At 48.9% G+C, this 18999-nt stretch overlaps 1 protein-coding gene across 5 annotated transcripts in view; it reads left to right on the top strand.

Moving 5' to 3' along the window:
• Positions 1-18999, top strand: part of Cracdl (CRACD like) — a 143925-nt gene that overhangs the window by 99955 nt on the left and 24971 nt on the right. For all 5 annotated transcript variants that reach the window (XM_047523403.1, XM_047523404.1, XM_047523401.1 and 2 more), the window contains exons 3-6: positions 5746-5914; positions 9605-9740; positions 10417-10581; positions 14885-15097. In XM_047523403.1, the coding sequence (XP_047379359.1) occupies positions 5746-5914; positions 9605-9740; positions 10417-10581; positions 14885-15097 (683 nt within the window). The remainder of the gene's footprint in view (positions 1-5745; positions 5915-9604; positions 9741-10416; positions 10582-14884; positions 15098-18999) is intronic.

Below are 18999 nucleotides of genomic sequence, written 5' to 3'. Positions count from 1 at the left end.
TTCCTCTCCTCTGTCTCCTCTCTCTTTCCTCTCCTCTCCTCTCTCTCTCTCTCCCCTCTCGCTCTCCCTCTCCTCTCTCCTCCTCTCCTCTCTCTCTCCTCCTCTCCCTCTCCCCCTCTCTCTCTCCCTCTCCTCCTCTCTCCTCTCCTCTCTCTCCTCTCTCTCCCCTTTCTCTCTCCTCTCTCTCTTTCTGCCACCATGTTCTGCCTACCCGAATCCCTGAGGAGAAGGAGGAAGGCCATCTGTGGCCTGAGACCTCCAGAACCGGGAGCCCCAAGATAAACTTTTCCTCCATTGCACTTGCTCTCGCCGGGTCGTGGCAGCAGGAAAGCTGACCACCGCACTCCTGATGTGGTGCTCTGGGAGAAGCAACTACTGGAACAGATGGCTGGACAGCAGGGCTTGGCTACTGGTGGAAGTGTTAACTGCATGAGGAGGTTTGGGCCCGTGTTCTGTACAGCTCTGCATCTTGCTTGTGGGGGTAAATATGCAACTCTGTGCACACTCGAAAGAGCGTCTGCACTGGGGCTCAAACTCGGGGCCTTACAAATGCAAAGCACACCCTGTGTGACAGCTACGACCCCAGCCGGAAAGAGTGATTTTTTTTTAATCTAAAAAATTTTTTCTGGAATTGATTTAAAGAAAAATAACTGTCCCAATCCACATATTTGAGAAGCCCAATGAATCCCAAGAAGGATAATAAAAGGCGATCCATCCGCATAGTATGAAACTGCAGAACTCTGAAGCCTAAATTAACCATCCTGAAATCAGTCAGCAAAAGAGCTACTTCACCACCACACAGAACCTACAGCCAGTGAAATAATGGCTCCAGTATGTTGTTAGAAAAACGACTGTTAGCTGGATGGCGGAGCCCAGGAAGGACAGCGTTCAGGAGTGCAGGAGAAATAAAGGCAGCTGGGAACCAAGCACACCTGGGTTTGCCCCGTTGGGCCCCCAGGAAAGCAGATGCTACAGGAAGCTGCCTTTGGCAGAGGAGCTTCTCCGTGGAAGGTCTGGGATGCAAGAAGTGCAGGGAAGGAAGAGGGTCGCCAAGGGATCACAGGACTCCAGGGTCCTAGGGCGGTCCTGCCACAGAACATGCCCTGGACTCTGCGGGGCAGCCACTGGGAGAATGGAAACTGAGGCCAGGCTTGGGGACTTGTGGTGGGAACGGTGCAAACGGTCAGCTAAGCCAAGAGAAGACAAGAAGGCAGGCCGAGGAGACGGACAGGAGAGGCTTGTCTTAGAGTGACCACCGTGCCCGTGATCACGGTGAGGGTGAGCGGGCCAGGTGCTCGTTCCACTCTGCAAAGCCTCTCAGCGGACATTCCTAAAACTCTAAGCATGTGAATCTTGAATATAGACTTTCAGAAAATTAAGGGTGGTTAAATATGGCTTGTGAACCCTGGGCAGAAAGGCGGCAAAGCCACATTTGGACATCAGCGTCAATTGCTGTTGAAAAAATTTTAGTTGGGCTGAGCTCTCTTGTGAATTGTGCTGGTTATCTTCAAGCTTATCAGTTGTTTGTCCAATTAAACACTTCACCAGTATGCAGTCCAGGCGTACAGACCTTGTATTTGGATTATCGTCAGTGTTCATCTACAGACTCAAAACATAATCATTTTAAAGTACCTTGGGAGTGTGTATAGTGTAACTATAACAGCTTTGTGATTCTGATGATTTTTTTTCTAAAATAATAAAGTTGGATCTTCCATGTTACAATCACAAAATTAAAAGCAGTATTTAAAGTGGAAAAGTATTAAAATATTATGGACAAAAAAAATAACATGCAAGGCAAAAAGCTTAACTAAATTAAAGAGGGCCATTTTACAAGGTTTCACTTCCCCAACAAAATAATAATTTTGCATTTTTATGTATTAACATGTCAAAAATTCTAAAGTAGAAATGGACAACTAAATAAATAAGAAAATCTACAATCCATAGGTTAGTGTTGTCTTTTATCTCTCTTTCTGAAGTTGATAGAACAAATTCTATGATGTACATTTTTTTATTAGTAAAGATAGAAAGTATTTGGACAAATCTATCAAAGAGAAAAAGGCCTTGTTCTAATTGTCATGTGTTTTCGTCAGCTCTTTTCTGCTGCTGTGAATAAAAGACCTGACAAGAATAATTTTTAGAAGGAAAAGTTTATTTGGGGGCTCATAGTTTTAGAGAGCTCAGTCCATAGATGGCCGTCTCTATTCCTCAGGGCTCAAGGTGAGGTAGGACATCATGGTGGAGTGGTGTGGTTCGGGGGGTGGGGGGTCACCAGGAAGCAGAGAGTTACTAAGCTCAGGTCACAAAATACAAACCCCAAAGCCACGCCCCCAGTGACCCCCCTCCTCCAACCACACCTGCCTATAGTTACCACCCAGCTAATCCCCATCAGGGGATTAATTCAATGAATGGGTTAAGGCTCTCATAACCCAATCATTTCTCCCCTAAACCTCCTGAATTGTCTCACACGTAAGCTTTTGGGGATACCTCACATCCAAGTCATAACAACATATATCCCTATGGAAGAAAATACATTATCTGCAAGCATAATAGGAACATGTATGAAAATGTTGATATAGTAAGTCACAAGTAAGTCTCAAGGATTTGAATGGAATCAAATCAGAGTACTATTAACTGACCACAAAGCAGTTAAGCCCCAATCAACAACAGATAGAAAATCCCCAAGTGCATACCACAAAAGAAAGACAGACAGACAGAAAAGAAAAAGAAAGAAAATCTCCAAGTACTTGGAAGTGAAGATATACTTTCCTAAATAATCCATAGGCCTAAGAAGGCATCACCATGATGGAAATCAGGAAAAATTTTTAACTACCCAGTAATGAAAATAAAACATTTCATAACATGCACGCAAACAGATTTAGAAGAAAGTGTGTTGCCTGAAATGTATATTTTGTAAAAAGTAGAGAAAATCTAAAACTTCGCACGTATTCACCTGAAGAAGTTTTTTTAAAAAAGAGCAAGGTTAACCTGAAGAAAGTTTGCAGGAAGAGTAGAGAAGCCAGTACATATAAAATACACATTCCCCAGAAGCAACAAAGCCAGACTTCTCATAAGCACATAAAATCGATGACCCTCTGGTACAATTGATGGAAGAACAAAGAGAAGGCACAAATAGAGACTATGGGGCGTGACGGAGCCACAGCACTGGAGGCCGCGGCTGCTGTACAGGCCAGAGAATCAGAATTCTCTTTGCCAGTAGATCTGAAAATTTGCGGGGGGGGGGGGGGAGGGGAGGGTAAATCCTAGAAATATATAGCTTAAAACAGATTCCAGAAGTAGAAACCTGGACTAGTCATACAGCCACTTAAAAAACTGAATTTCAAAGCGTAGCTGAAGAGGTGACAGATGGCTGCCCTTGCCGGTGACACCAGAGCACGCAGCAATTGTACTCTGGTCTCCGTAGCCACGTGTCATCCGCGCCGTTCATGCCGTCAGCAGCATCTCTGACGTCAGCATGGTGGACTGTATCTTTGCTCAGGCTTTGGGGACATGTGCCAATATGCTGTCTAGGAAAAGGCCAAGTGGTACCCTGACCAGAGGCAGAAAACTAGAACCTTTGGAAATGCCAAAGCTGTCACGGAGAACCATCTGTTGACAACCTACACGTTTGCTGCAGAACTTTCTTTCCTTAGGGAAGGGGCTAGCTCCCGAGTGATGCTCCACAGGAAGGCAAGGACCTGCAAACTTCCCAGAGGGGCGCTGTCACCAACGGTACAGAAATACTCTCGTGCCCAAAGGAATTCTGTTTACAAGATTATTTATCAGATGTTTTCGGCTGAATCATTTTTATCCAGTTTCCATGACACATGAGACAGCATCCTGGTGACCTCTGATGTCACCTCCCTCCGTTGGAAGGAAAGGAATGAACTCTGCTGACCTGCTGCTGTGACATCATGGGGTCCTGGATATGAGAGAATCTGTGGGCGACAATGAAGGTGACCTCAGAGAAGCGATCATAAAATGTGAAAAGTATCGCAGATTCTAATAATTCAGAGGTGTGGCACTACCTGACGCAGCCTGGCCACAATCTCCTCCACCCCTAGCAATGACTGCCATTTGGTCATTTTTTGTCACCAAGAGTTGTTAGTTCATCAGGGTGCTTATCACTCCAGTGAGCCACCTCTTGCCCATGAGGCCAGGCTCCTCTGATTGTCCTGGATAGATGAAGCATTTGAAATTTGTTTTAATAACTTGAGTAAAGAAAACATGGAATATAGACCCAATGAATATTATTCAGCCACCAAAAAGGAATCATATCTTATCATTTGTAGCAAAATTGATAAACCAGAGGTGATTATGTTAAGTGAAATAAGTCAGATGCAGTAAGCTGGATACTGCATGTTCTTTCTCATATGTGAAAGCTAAAAAAGGTCAATAAAAGATATAATAGTGATGACTGAGCCTAAGAAGGGGGGCAGGGAGGAGGGCTGGAGGGAGGCTGGATACTGGCTAACCCGAACACAGACGGAAGAAGCACGTTCTGGGATTAAGTGTAGCAATGGGGGGCTGTAGTTCACAATGATCTATTATAACTTTTATGAATATCTAGAAGAGACACACTTGAAGCTCCAACACAAAGTAATTTTAAGGTTGTGGAAATATTAATTATTCTGATTTGATCTGTACCCCCAAAATATGTATAATGATTAAAAATCAATCAAAGATGTTTTAAAAATGGAAAACTTGGAATGGAACACCATTTGACCTCAGTTTGTACCCAAAGGACTTAAAATCAGCATACTATAGTGACACAGCCATATCAATGTTTATAGCAACTCAACTCAAAATAGCTAAGCTATGGAACCAGCCTAGGTGGCCTTCAAGAGATGAATGGATAAAGAAAATGTGGTTTATATACACAGTGGAATATTACTTAGTTGTAAAGAAGAAAGAAATGATGACATTTGCTGGCAAATGGATGTATCTGGAGAATATCATCCTAAGTGAAATAAACCAGTCCCCCAAAACCAAAGGCCAAATGTTTTCTCTGATATGCAAATGCTAATTCACAATAAAGGGTAGAGGCTAGGGAAGAATAGAGGTACTTTGGATTAGACAGAGAGGAGCAAAGGAGGGGAGGGGTAGGAAGGATAGTAGTCATCGTTACCCTATGTGCATATATGCTTACACAACTGGTGTGATTCTACATCATGTACAACCAGAAGAATGAGAAGTTATGCTCCATTTATGTATAATGTGTCAAAATACATTCTCCTGTCATGTATAACTGATTAGAACAAATAAAAATAAATAAATTAATTAAACATAGGCAAAATTGTTAAAAAATGTTAAAGGAGATGGAACATTTGATCCTGTACCCTATTCATTTACACAGTCACATGATTTTTAAAAATAACTTGGGGTATCAGACAGCCTTCACCTGATGGGAACTTCCATAGTTGCCTATGAATATTTCAGACCTTAAACCTTGATGACACGTGAGAGGAAAGTTGCTGGGATTTGATTCCATGATCTTGCTCTGAGGCATTCTTGCCTCATTTACTTAAATATCCTAAATAAACAAATCGAGCTTGTTTCCAGGTGTGAGACTGGAATGCCGGGTACTCCTGTAAAGGAAGGCCTTCCAGAAGCAGATGGCTGGTGTCAGGGCAGAAACCGGGCTGTGTCTCCTTCACGGACGGGCACAGGGCACACCGACACACACACACACACACATACACACACACACACACACACTGATTGTTATTTCTGTTGACCTCTGTACAGGAAAGAAAAAATCTAAATTCAAGACTTTTAAGAAGTTCTTTGGGAAGAAGAAGAGAAAGGAATCGCCTTCATCCACGGGAAATAGCACCTGGAAGCAGAATCCGGCCAAGAGCGAGGTCATTGCCATCGAGTCGGGGCCAGTGGGGTACGACTCCGAGGATGAACTCGAGTAGGTCACTCTCTGTGTCCGCGGGGCCTCTGAGCTCCGGCTCGGGTGGGGACATCCGGGCTGAGCAGGACAGGAGCCTCCATCAGCCTCTCAGTACCTCGCTGGGTTCCCCACCTCCCCCGCTTCCGGGGAGTCCCTTAGTGGTTCCTCCACGCAAGTGATGTCCTTTATCTTTCCGAAACACTGGGATGGAGAAAATGTGTGTGGGGGACCTGGTCAGGCAGCTGCTGCGTGCCGGGTGATGTAGGTATGAAAAGTCCTGGGGCTGGGGAGATGGCTCAGTTGGTAGGGTGCTTGCCTCGCATGCACAAGGCCCTGGGTTCAATCCCCAGCACCAAAAAAAGAAAAATGTCAGTGATCACTGTGGGACAAGAGGTCCTGCATGCTGTCAAGTAAATGAGCCAAAACCCTGGAGAAATCCGGAAGTTATCTGGCTTCCTGAAGCTGAAGGCCGCAGGATCAGGGTGGGGGTGGCGGAGTATAACTGAAAACCTTTGGGGCCCTTGAATTGCGTACCCTACACATGTACTTCCCTAAACCTGGACTCCAGGCAGTCTAATTACGCTTTCATGCGACTGAGTCCAGGATGGAGAGAAAAAGCCTTCTCCTTCAGCCTTAGGACAGTCATCCAAAAATACCATTCAGAAGACGCTCATTGAGGATGGAAATCCGGGGAGGTCGAGTGAAGAAGTGCTGATTTTTGTAACTTGCATTCCATCAAAATGTAGTCAGCTTGCGCACGTCCTGGTCACTCCAGCAGGTATCTATATGACTGAAAGAAAGACAGATTGGTCGTCCTGCCGACTTTTATGTTTTCTATAAAACACTGGCCCTCCGATTTGAGGATGAACCCCCTGGGGATCGGGGAACACAGCAGCGGACATGGGGTCCTGGGTCTGAGCCCGGCAGGCAGGGTGTCCTGTCCCTTCCCAGCTCCCTCCTCCCCAGCAGCCTCTTCCCATTTTTTAAAGGTGTAGAAATGACATTGACCACTTGGTGGCACCAAACGACTGCAGAGGAAAAATTAGATGCTGCCACTTATTTTTTTTTTCAGTGCAGGCGGCCGGTAGGAGGGGCTCGTGGCTGTGCCTTGGGCCGCCGCCGGAGGGACCCACTGCACACACGCCCTGGGTACCGGGCTCCAAACCCGGGGGCAGCAAGAGTTGCCGTGACAACATTACTAATCACGTCATGACCTCACTGGCCAGGCCCCCCCATCTCCCTACTGGAGCCAGCAGTCTGTCCTGTGGTTGCCTTGTGGGCACAGACCCAGGAGTGACCCCTCCTGCCACAGACTGGAGCACAGCTAGAGGGACGAGCTGGGGGAAATGACCTGTCCACTTGTCATGTCCTCCTCTCAGAAGCCCAGGGAAAGTGGGGACAGGCCCTTTTTTATCTTTCTATTTCCAGCATGTAGCCGGAAGCTGACTTCAGTTGCTGGTAACCATTTGCCAGGATCTGGGAAAGGAAGGTTAGGGATGGAGTAGGAGAGGGTCCTGGAAGTGACATTTTTCAAGAGTGGCACTGAGAGGAGACCAGCTCCAGGGTAGTCTTCAGCTTCTGGTTCAGAGAGGACAACCTGGCTGCCCAGGGTGATGATTGCCAGTTGGCTGTTATTGCTTCAGGACTTTTCTAGCAGGCAGAGCTAGTAAATTTGTTTTGCTGAAAGAATAGTCATTGGTTCACTAATGTTTCAATTCAAGTCTGATAAGACAAGTCTCACCTCTTTGATTCTCTGTATTCTCTTTTTTTCTATTGGAAATCTGGGCTTCTACAGATATTAGTAAAGTCACGCCCTGCAATAGTCATTTTATGCCCCGCTTTCCCACACAGAGGTGGCCTGTCACAAATGCTGTTCTACTCTTTTTTCTAAGTCACCTTTACAACTAGGTGCGATCTGAAATGTTCATCTTCGTTGTTCTTAGAAGCTACCCTGTCCTGGATGTGGAATCAAATGTCACTGGGACACAGAGTTGAAGTGGCTAGGGATCCTGCCTTCCTTTCTGCAGATCTATCCACGACCTGCTATAAGAGTTGGCTTATGTGTTTCTGTTTGTTTCCTAGTTTTGGAGGCGGCTCTATTTCCCTTTCTGTTTGGTTTTGCCTTTTGTTTATATAAAACATTTTCAGTTGAAAAGACAAAAGTCCTCAAGGCAGGTGTCTTTGTGACCCAGGTCTCCATGAGTCCCCCACAAAGGAAGCCATGCTTGCTCCTTTGTGATGGCCCTCCTGTCTTTTTTTTAAAGCAGTGCATGCACCTGCACTCACCTGTGCTCACGCCCCCTTTCCCACACGGGGCTGGTGTGCCCCGAACCTGCCCCCTGGCCAGCTCCTGCCCTGGAGGGGATCTTCCCGGCCTTCCAGTCGGAGGCAGAGTCCTCCTTCCAGAATGTTCCTGGGGCATTCCGTTAAACACCTAGGAGGAGCCTGCGGTCTGCTGCCCCATCCCACAGACATTACCAGAGTGGATGGGTGGCCTTGTGGACGTGGCCTTCTGTGTTCGGCTTGTGTGTCTCTTTGGAGATTTCTTCATTCCACTGTGACTCCTAGTGACACCCGAGTGCAGGTGCTTGGGCAGTGGGGTGGTTTCCAGAGAGTGTGGCCCTGGGCTGTGCTGCAGGGGGGCCACCCAGGTGTGTGTGTGTGTGTGTGTGTGTGTGAGAGAGAGAGAGAGAGAGAGGAGAGAGAGAGAGAGACCTTTGTGTTAAGAGCTGCCACTGTGCTGATTCCTTCCAGAAACACGAGGATCCCCCCTCTGGGAGACGCAGTTCCTACTTGCAAGCCTGCCTTTGCAGGCGGGAGAGTCTCATTAAAAGGAAGCACCGTTCACTGACACAGCTTGATGTGCAGTAGGGCAGGGCCACACCTCCGAGCCCCCAGTGCCCCCGAGAGGCCAGGGGTGGGGTTGGTGTACACAAGATGTCAGCGAATGCCGAGGCCGCTTTCCTTCCTTCGCCATCCGTCTCGCTCATCTCCTTCCACCTATTGTTCAGGCTGCTAGGAAAATCTTACACCGATTCCCACATCCTGCGGACATTTTACGAATGTCCCGTGGGTTCAGTTCCAAATCAGATCCTTGAGCTCAGGGCTGGGAAAAGGGCTGGGATGGCGGTGGCAGGAGGACCTGCCACTGAGGCCTGGGGCGTGTGCACACAGCTAGAGTGGCAAGGATCGGGTCAGGTGATCCAGAGAGGAGAAGGCTTTGCAGACTGGCAGTCCTCATTGCAAAGGGGCGCAGGTGCATGGTCTGGGCCATCTTAGGAGGACCCCCCACCCCGCAAGCCCTCAGCCCGCCGGGCAGCACAGAGGTGCTGCACCTGGGCCACCAGACATGCCCTCCCCCTCCCAGGACATTCACATAGGTCTCCAGAGAACCCAGCCAGAGCTGGCCCTTCCTCTCTGCGGGCTTGCCGCCTTGAACCTCACACCTTGGGTTTTCCACTAATGAAAAGAATTCACACAGCCTTCGGATCTCTTAGGAAAATTCCCACCTCTGCACAGCTCCTGAGAGTAGCCTGCGGTATTTGACAGGGAGGAGCATAAACAGGACTCAGGAACTGCAAAGGACACACAGGGACTTGTAGGATGTGCCCTGTGCTGTTAACCCGTGACATCCCCCTTCACTGTGGGTCCCCAGGAGTCCGTGAAGATGGAAGTGGGCAGGTCTCACGGTCACTCTTTTTATCCCAGGGAGTCCAGGGGCACGCTGGGCAGCCGGGCCCTCTCACACGACAGTATTTTCATTCCTGAGTCTGGACAGGACCCTGCTCGGCCCGTGCGGGTATTTTCCCAAGAAAATGTGTGCGACCGGATTAAAGCCCTCCAGGTGAGCAGTTCCTTGGCTTGGATGTCAAATATCAATCCAGAAGTTTTAAAGTGGTTTCTGCTTCATTTGTTTGCTGTGTTTTAAAGTAGCAGGCACGTGCCAAGTCTCCTAAGTCTCAGCAAGCTGGTTACTCCTGGATCTTGATGCTTTCTAGGTTACAGCTTAGATGCAGAACGAGAGAGATGACAAGCTGGTGGCACACGCCTATAATCCCAGCAATTGGGAGGCTGAGGCAGGAGGATCTCAAGTTTGAGGCCAACCTCAGCAATCTATCGAGGCCCTGAGCAACTCAGCAAGACCCTGTCTCAAAATCAGTTATATAAAGGGCTGTTGGGGACTGGGCTTGTGGCTCAGTGGTAGAGCACTTGCCTAGCATGTGTGAGGCACTGGGTTCAATTCTCAGCACCACATATAAATAAATAAAAAAAAAAAGGTCTGTTAACTAAAAAAAAATGTTTAAAAAAAAAAAAAAGGACTGGGGATGTGGCTCAGTGGTTAAGTGCCCCTGGGTTCAATCTGCAGGACCAAAAAAAAATAAAAAATAGAGATGACCGCAAGAGCTGGTAATGCAAGAGCGTTGAAGATGTTTCCTGAATGAATTAATTGGACAAGGAGATTTGTTGATAGGTGTTATTGATGCAAATACTAAGAGCAAGTGTTCTTTATTCCAATCCAGTTAAAAATTCAATGTCATGTAAAAATGGGGCCTCCGCCCCCTCCAGGAGGGCTTCCTGCCAAGAGGGCAGAGGATACCGGCATGAGCTCTGAGGACGACGGTCTGCCCCGGAGCCCCCCTGAGATGTCCCTGCTGCACGACGTGGGTCCCGGCATGACCATAAAGGCAAGTGCAGCCTGTGCCCTGACCCTCTACCCTCACCCACCATCTGGGGCAGCAGCCCAGGTCACCCAAACCTGCAGCTGGCCCTTGGGCTGTGTTTATTTTCATTCTTTGAGCAGAAATTCAGGTCTGGTGAGGAGGTGTGTTGTGGGTGACATTTTTTCATGTTCAATCCTGTGCCTCATCTTTCCTGTCTCTGCAGATAATCAGACCCAGGATCTCATTAAAAGAGGGAGACACCTTTGGGTTTGTTCTGTTGTTGACACTGGGTGAAGGAGGAAGGGAACGGTGAACATGTTGCGCTGGTCTGAGCTCCATTCCTAGTCTTGTGACCGCAAGAACCTGTTGGTCTAGAATGTGAAGCCTGTTCCTGGCAAACAGGGCGGCAGAGAAAGTTAGACCTCAGGAGAGTTTATGACCCTGGAGGGATGGAGAGGGCTGGAGGAACTGATCCCAAATCCCCCACTCCCCATAAAATCTGAGAGGAGGCACCTGAGCAGTTGAATCCTGTCTCATGCATAAACACCATAGCTCCTGCTGCTCTGATTTTTTTAAATGGTGTTTTATTGCAGTAAGAACACTTTGCACCCTTGCAGTGTAGTCGGACCTAAATGTTAAAATAGATGGTCAGTGGATAAGGTTGTCTGTGGGCTGGACGGAGCTGGAGTTACTCCAGTTGTGTCGATGCTCGAAAAGCAGATCAGGGTCAGAGTTGACGTTTTTCGGTCACGCACCCGCCCTGTGGATCTTTGGAATGCTTTGGCCCCGGTGCCTCTGCAGGGCCGTTCACAGGGTGGAGTTGCAGATTCCATGTTGCTCTTCATTATATTCAGTAGCCACTTCAGTTTGGATGCCTAGAAGCCCCCCACACACCTAGTGTTGGTTTGTTTTGTTTTTTTTCTTTTTCTTTTTTCTTGTGGTGTTGTGGCATCCATCACTGATGGGGAGTCAGGACTGTGATGTGGCCACTAAGTCAGCCCCAGGGTTGGGCTGTCGTGGAACTGGCTGGAGAATTATTCACTCCAGATTCCAGCTCCAGGGTGAGCACGTCCCAGCTCACTCCCAGAGTGGGGTCCAGGGTCAGTAGGGCCACCCACACCTGCTCTGCAGGCTCAAGAAGGACTAGAAAGTAGCCTGTTTCTGGGCTCTGCCGAGCTGGCCCTGCACTTCTTCATACCTAAAAACGCTTCCAGGTACGGTTTCAGTGTAACCCTCTCAGGAGCAGGTGTGGCTTTGCCTCAGGCCACATGGTAGGATATGCCGCTAGTGAGCTGCCCTCCCTCCTTACTCAGGACCCGGTGACTCCCCCTCCTGCCATCCGGCAGAGCTCCGACTCACACCTTCCTACTTGTTCTCCTCCCTTAGCTAGGACAGGTAGCAAAGAAGAACGGGGGTACCTAGCTCCACTCATTGAAGAGCAAACCCAGCTCCAAACCCACCGGCACCATGAGGCATGAATTCCATGGTTAGCCCAGGGAGGCCACTCGCGCTGGACCAGGCTGACCTTGCTTTTCAAAGCATCTCTCCTGTGGTTGTTACTTAACAACAACAACAAAAAGGTTCTGAGATTTTTAAAAATCAATTATTGGATAATGTGCACAATCCATAGCCTCATTGAAACTTTTACAATACACACACGAAAAAAGAAAAAATAAAGAAAAAGGTACTCTTTGCCAGTCATCACGTTTTGTTCCCAGAAAGTTTTTGTACACAGTTGGCTAGTTGAGAGGAAAAAGATGATGCATCCTTTAGAAATGTGCTTATGCAATGGGATATTTAACATAATGGTGCCTTAAATCCCAAGAGGACGGATTTGGAGCTGTTTAATTTTATCCTGTGTGATACCTTCCCTAAGCCCACATGCTTGACAAAGACACTTAAGATTATTGTTAAAGAAAAAAAAAAAAAAAAAGGACTGGCAGAAAATATGGACATAGCCAAGGTAGTATTTCCTGACAGTGAGTTTTTCAGGAAACACATGGAATTATTTTTAAAATTCCTTGTAGCATTAATACAATGAATGAAACTTTACCTGATGAGGTTTTGAATGTCTGACTGGTCATATTCTCAGTTTCCTACTATTAAGATTTTACATAGCTTCGTCACCTCTTGGAATCCATGTCCTCAGAGGGCTGGAGAGGGTTGAGTGAGATCAGGTGGATGGGTACCCCCCATTCCCAGCAGGGCCATTAGCTTCTCTTCACCCACTGGCCTAGCCCCACCAGCCCTGCTCCCTGTTTGATGGTTGTTCCTGTGTGCACTGTCCTCAGCAGCTGAGCCCCTTTGTGAGGACAAACTTTGGGAAGCAGCTATCACTCAAGGTCACCCCTAAAAATATCTCCTGCACCCAAATCCATTTTCTTTGTGCCACATTCAGCACAACTTTGACTTTCAAGTCCTCTGCTTCCAGAAGTACAGAGTGCAGGAAAAACTGGGTGATGGGGAGCAGGCAGCGTAGATGGGAATGCTCTCTGGATGCTGCCGGACCACCCTTGAAGACCAGCCAGCTTCCCTGCCCCAACCTCCTCCCCAGAGAGACCCCTACATACCCCACCCCATGAAGTAACCCTACAGATCAAAGGCTGAACTCATGATGCTTCTGGTCATGACAGGGTTGGTCTTCCCAGACCCCAGGAACTCTCAGAATGACAGCGGGGAGCAAAACGAGAGTTCTGAGGACAGAGGAGTTGAGTCCCCTAATGGCGAGATCAGCTGTGATGTTGGTGCAGGCTTTACATGTGGACAGAAGTCAGGGAAGCTACACTCCATGCCAAGGCCTCCCAGCCTAAGGGCTGAAGTGAGCCAAAGTTTAAAACCTGCAGTTCAAGTGCAGGGAGGCCATATGGAAGAGGGAGAGGGGCTGTGTTCACCCTTTGGAGCCTTTGGGCTATTAGATTTATAGACCAGTAAGCAAAGGCTCATGTTGTTCCAGTCAAAATGACTTTTTTCTTTTCTTTCTTTTTTCTTTTTTTTTTTTAAGTCTCTATCCATGGTTTCTGTAGACAAGGGTGAAAGTTAGAGATTCTGTGTGATTTTGACATATGCATATCCCATTTGTGACCCTTGAGGAGGATTATCTGTAAAAGGGATCATTTGTCCAGTCAAAGGCAAGGTCCTGAGTCACCAGCTACAACAGTAGAAGCCAAAGCTACAGATGCACGCATAGACATAGCCAGGAGGTCTGCCGTTTATTTTCTTGCTTCATTCCTATACATACCTGAGTAGCTGAGAGAGCTAAAATAGATGATATCTACTTCTATCCCATGTGCTCTTGTTTTGGTCATTGACTCCTCTCAGTGTACCAGAGTAAACTTCATACTTTCTTCAGTAAAAATAAGGAATCTCTCTGTGAACAGGGAAAAGAAGTTCTCGGAGGTCACTCCTTTGCAGGGATAGTCCCTGAGTTGGAGCCCAGATCTTAAATAGTGTTATCCAGTTTTGTGGAGGTGCTGGGCACCTACTCCGTTTGAAGGTCAGGGTTCTCCTCAAAGCCTAGCAGCTCCCAGCTTTGCCCTCTGCACCTCACCCCTCCTCTGGGCTGAATGTGCTCACAGGTGCTCAGCGCTTGCACACATCCTAGCAGTATAACCTGTGTAGATGGCACTTGGTGAAGGAGGGTGCCATGTTTGGTGGGCAGGTGTCTTAGGGTGTTGCCCTCAGTCTTCAGTGGCTGCCACAATCCCCTTCCTCCCTGGCAGCCCCTTTGTTCCTTGCTGACAGTCAGTTCTTCCCCACTGAGTTATAATCTAGTGACATACTTGTAACTTACTGGGTGGTGACTTATAGCCAGATTCCCCAGGAGGATGCGGAGATCTCTAAGAATGAATGAAGCTCTGGTGATAGAATGCTGGTAGGCTCTTGCCCTTCTGCCTGAACAACTCTGCAACTTCTGTGCCCTGGCCCCTAAAATCCCACCTCTCAGCTTCCATAGACAAAAGCTGGTGCTTCTGCCCTTGGAGGTGTGGGCTGGTCTGGTCCGTCAGGGAAGGCAGGTGTGGGGAGGGGAGAGGAGGGTGCGGACAGAGTCGTCCTGCTGAGGGAGCCTGTTCACAGGTTCTCTGCATGGCCTTGAGGAGTGGTAGGTTTCTAGGGTTTGGCTCAACCCTTCAAACTCTCAGCCATTTCACTTTCTAAAGGACTATTCTAGAATGTTCCCTGTCAAGAGCCAAATTGAACAAATTTCCTCTCAGGTAAAGCCCAGGGAGTACAGGAGCAGAGTGAGAGAAGAGCCGAAGGTCCGTTGGCTGCTCCATCTCTGTCTTGTCTGAAGTTAATGCTTGGTGTATTTGCCCCCTTTCCCATGCAGGTCTCTTTAGTGTCCTCATCCCGACCACAGTCTCCAGAGCACACGAACGATGCTACCAACTCCTCCCGGACCTCGGAGAGCAGCCTGGCGCCTGTGGCTGATTTCAGCTGCCCTCCAGAATTCTCCTCCTGCCTGGACAACTCTGCAGCTAAGCACAAGCTCCTGGTCAAGCCCCGCAACCAGCGCTCCAGTAAAATGAGGCGGCTGTCTTCGGTAATCAGGCTTCCTCCTCTGCCCAGGGGCCGGAATGGGTGTGCTTGGTGGCCCCCACCCCCTACCCCTGCCTTTCTCCCCCTGCTGGGTCACATGCTCCTCTGAGCACACCCACTGTCAAGAGGACCATGCTGTAGGACCTGGAGTTAGCTGTTCATCTTTTTAAGATTAGTCCGATGTCCCTCCCTTGAATAAACACTCCACGCACACGTTCATTGGTTCATTCACTCCACAAACCCTGTCACTCATGTGCTCTGTAGGATGCCATAGTACATTGGTCCTAGACTTTTCCTTTCCTCTCTTATTCTCACTCCACACTTTGGCCTCCTCTCTGCCACTAGAGCATCTCAAGATGTTCCCAGCCTCAGGTCTTGGTACTGCTGTGTCCCCCTGCCCAAGGCGCTCTGTTCCTGGCCAGCTCCGTCTCAGGCTTGGAGGTCTCATCTCTGGATTCCTGTCCCCAGAGAGGCTCACCATGGTCTTTCCCTTCCTTCAGTGAACTTGCCATACAGAGATGTGACTTTTGTAAATGCATGTACCCACTTTGAGACCCTGTCCCCAGCTGTACCTCTGGCCCTTAAAGCAGTAAGCATTCGAGAGGATGAACGAGTGAGTGACAGGAGGAGAGGCTGAAACGCTGACCAGGACGAGGACCCACGTAGCAGCTTGGGCCTCACGCCTCACGTAGAACAGACTCCTCTTTGATTCTGCTGCTTGGCAGCTCAGCGGACGTGTGGGATCCTTTGGCCTCCTGGTGTCTGTGAGTTAGAGGGCCACACAGTGTCACTGTCTTCTCTGTCTAGAGGGGTGAGGAGCAGGCTGAAGGGCCATCCTGGCCACAGAGAATGACTGTGCTGAGAAACACTCAGACCAACGTCCTCCTCCCTCTCCTTCCCTCAAGACATGATTCTGGGGAGCTGACAGAGTGCCCAGGACAAGCCAGGCACTTCAGCTGGAGACAGCAGGCGGGGCCCACTCAGGACTTCAGGGGCTCCTCGGAGAGTGGGGTTTCCCTTGGACGTGTGAGAGGGGCTTTGTGAACTCAGGCAAGCAGGTTCACGTTTGAGGGAACTGATGGCAGAGGAGGAGGCAGGCAGGTTACCAGCAGACCCACATGCCAGCCGGGACCAGGGTGCCAGTACACATGCTTGCGTTTCCAGTCGTGACAGGGCTGTGTGCTGTGGGGACTTGACAAGGTCCAGGAACGTCAGACCTGCCCATGTTCTTGCAGGGTGGAGTCCCAGGCCTAGGCACAGGGCCAGCTCCCTTCTGGGCTCAGTTCTGTGCTCCATTCCCACATGGATGTTGTTTCCTCTGGTGGGGGCATGAGTGGCTGGCCACAGCCCTGCCAAGACTCGGCAACAGAGGGAAGCCTGGCTCGTGCTCCATATGGAATGCACCATCCCCTGGCACTGCCCCCTGGGTGGAGCTGTAACTTCTCTTTCATTTTGAACTTGACTTTGTTCTTGAATTTTATTTTGTAGAATAACAGAAAACCTGATGTAGTCATCTGGGGGAAATATGTCGTCAGTCATTCCTGGGTTTAAACTCTGTTGTTTCCGTACCTCCCACTCCCTTCCCCGCTCACTGCTGGGCAGGGAGCAGGCCTGGCTAGCTTCGGTTCTCAGAGGTGCCTGTATTTTCCCAGTGGTCACTGCTGTCCCTCCAGTCACCGTTGGGTTCTACATCGGAGGCCCCCATCCCTCAGTGTCCACAGCCCCCTTTGCCCCTTGGTCCTCCGGTTCCCTCTTCCCTACCAGGAAGACCTTCCTCGTGCGTTGGCCTCTTGCAGGGATCAAGATGCTTCCTTACTGCTCCAGGGGTGGGAACGAGCTGCACACAGCCCCCCTCCACTGCCTTCCTGTCCCTGGGCACCTCTGCAGAGGCTTACCGTCCCCCTGGGCTTCGTGGACAGTGAGGTCCTACTTTCCCCTGCTTTTGCTCCCTCACCCCCGAGCTCAGCTGCCCTGGTGTCTCCTCTGTGTCTCCACTTCCTGCTCCTGTTGCCTGGCCTGGTGTTTCTCCAGCTGTGTTTCCAGGGGGCCAACTTCATTTCATATCATTGAGGCTCTGAATCTTTTGGAGCTCTAGAAAAAAAGAATTAAAAGGGCTCTTATTTTAAAAAATCCCATCATGTATACCAAAACCTCAGCCATAAAGACGGTGATATTTACTATGAATTTGAAAGACCTATTCAAGTGCATTTGGCTGACCCCATCTGCTCTCCGCCACGGCAGAGGTTGAGAAAGACAAACTCCAGAGGTTCCCTCAGCATTTTATTCTGCCACACAGAACCATGCTCTGTGCATGGTTCCACAGGCAGAAAAGCTGAATGCCCATAAACCTTCATGCCCACATCTCACTATTCCAGTTGGTCCTCAGCCCAACCCAGACAGTGCCAAGAGCTGAGAACTTCACTAACTCCATCTTCATAGGAGCAGTGCGATCTGATGACTAGCCACCAAACATAAGGCTCCGAGTCTCAGACAGAGGCTGATGCCTCTTCTCTGCCCCCGGTGCGGCAGAGATGACGTGGACACTGCTCATCCGGCCAGATGAGCTGCTAGCCACAGTGGCACCTTGGTTCAGGCTGAGCAATGGGTTCTCCCATTTCTGCTTGCTTGGGATGCTTCCAGGTGCAAAGCTACTGTAAGGACCCAAGAAGGAGATGAGGGGGAGATTGCAGATGTAGAGTGGGCACAGCACCCAGGCGGTGCCTGATGAGCCTGGCCTGCACCATGGCGAGCGGCTTTGCTCCCTTGGGCTCCACTCAGCAGCCAGGCCCACCCTCTGGGATCTACGCATCGTGCCAGCTTTCCTTCTGCCCTGTTCCTTCACAGTGGCCTCCTCATAGCTGCTAGTGGCTTAGCTGGCATTTGCCCACACAGATCTGCTCCGCAGCTTTCTGCTAACAGCCTGGCCCACTTCCTAAAGAGATCTCAACGACAGTAGTTCCTGTAGTAGCAAAAGGTCAGGGACATAGCAAAGTTAGGAACCTGCAGCTCTGGACTTTCCTTCCTTCCTCCCTTTCTCCCTTTCTCCCTGTCTCGCTCCCTTCCTCCCTCCCTCCCTCCCTTCTTCCTTCTTTTCTTCCTTCCTTCCTTCCTTCTTTCCTTCTTTCCTTCCTTCCACTTTCTTCCTTTCTTTCTCTTTCTTTCTTTCTTGTTGTAGATGGGTATAATCCCTTATTTTATTTATCTCTATGTGGTGCTGAGGATCCAACCCAGTGCCTCACACATGCTAGGCAAGTGCTCTACCACTGAGCCATAACCCCAGCCCATATTCTTCTGTAGGTTTCTTTGTGTATCTTCTTTTTAAATCCAGAATAGGATTGTGTGTTTTGGCAAGAGTTGACTTATGTATGGTCACCGACACCCAATCTTCCTGTGCTCACTTAGCAAGCAGATGCCAGCTGGGAAATGCTAAAGTAACAACAGGATGGGGGTAGCTCGGTGGTAGACCACTTGTCCAGCATGAGCAAGGCCTGGGGTTCAGTCCCCAGCACTGTAGAAAATAAAATTAAAAAGTTAAAACACAACAAACAACAATAAACGTATAAACACACCCCAGAGTGTCACATTTCAGGACAAGAGCAATGTTTTGCAACAGCCTGAGTGACACCCGAGGTCTGACATCCTGAGCTTTTTAAAAAGATCAACCTAAGTACCCTTGACCTTTGGGACATTTTCACATATTGCTTTTGAATGGTTTTTAATTATATTCTTTTATCCTGAGAGAGGAAGAATGGACTTTTTGTCAATCAGGAGGAAGCTAGACCAGAGTCTGGATTCTAGAGACCTGTCAGAAGAAGAAAATGCCTCAGGGGAAAGTAGTGTTATCAAGCCAGTAGCATTTCAGGAGGCCAGGAAAGGAGACTCATAGCAATGGGCTTACCTAGAGGA

The sequence above is a fragment of the Sciurus carolinensis genome, chromosome 13, assembly GCF_902686445.1.
Source record: "Sciurus carolinensis chromosome 13, mSciCar1.2, whole genome shotgun sequence".
NCBI lineage: Eukaryota > Metazoa > Chordata > Mammalia > Rodentia > Sciuridae > Sciurus > Sciurus carolinensis.
The sequence above is the reverse complement of the archived record's forward strand: the minus strand, read 5'-3'. Positions and strand labels throughout refer to the sequence as shown.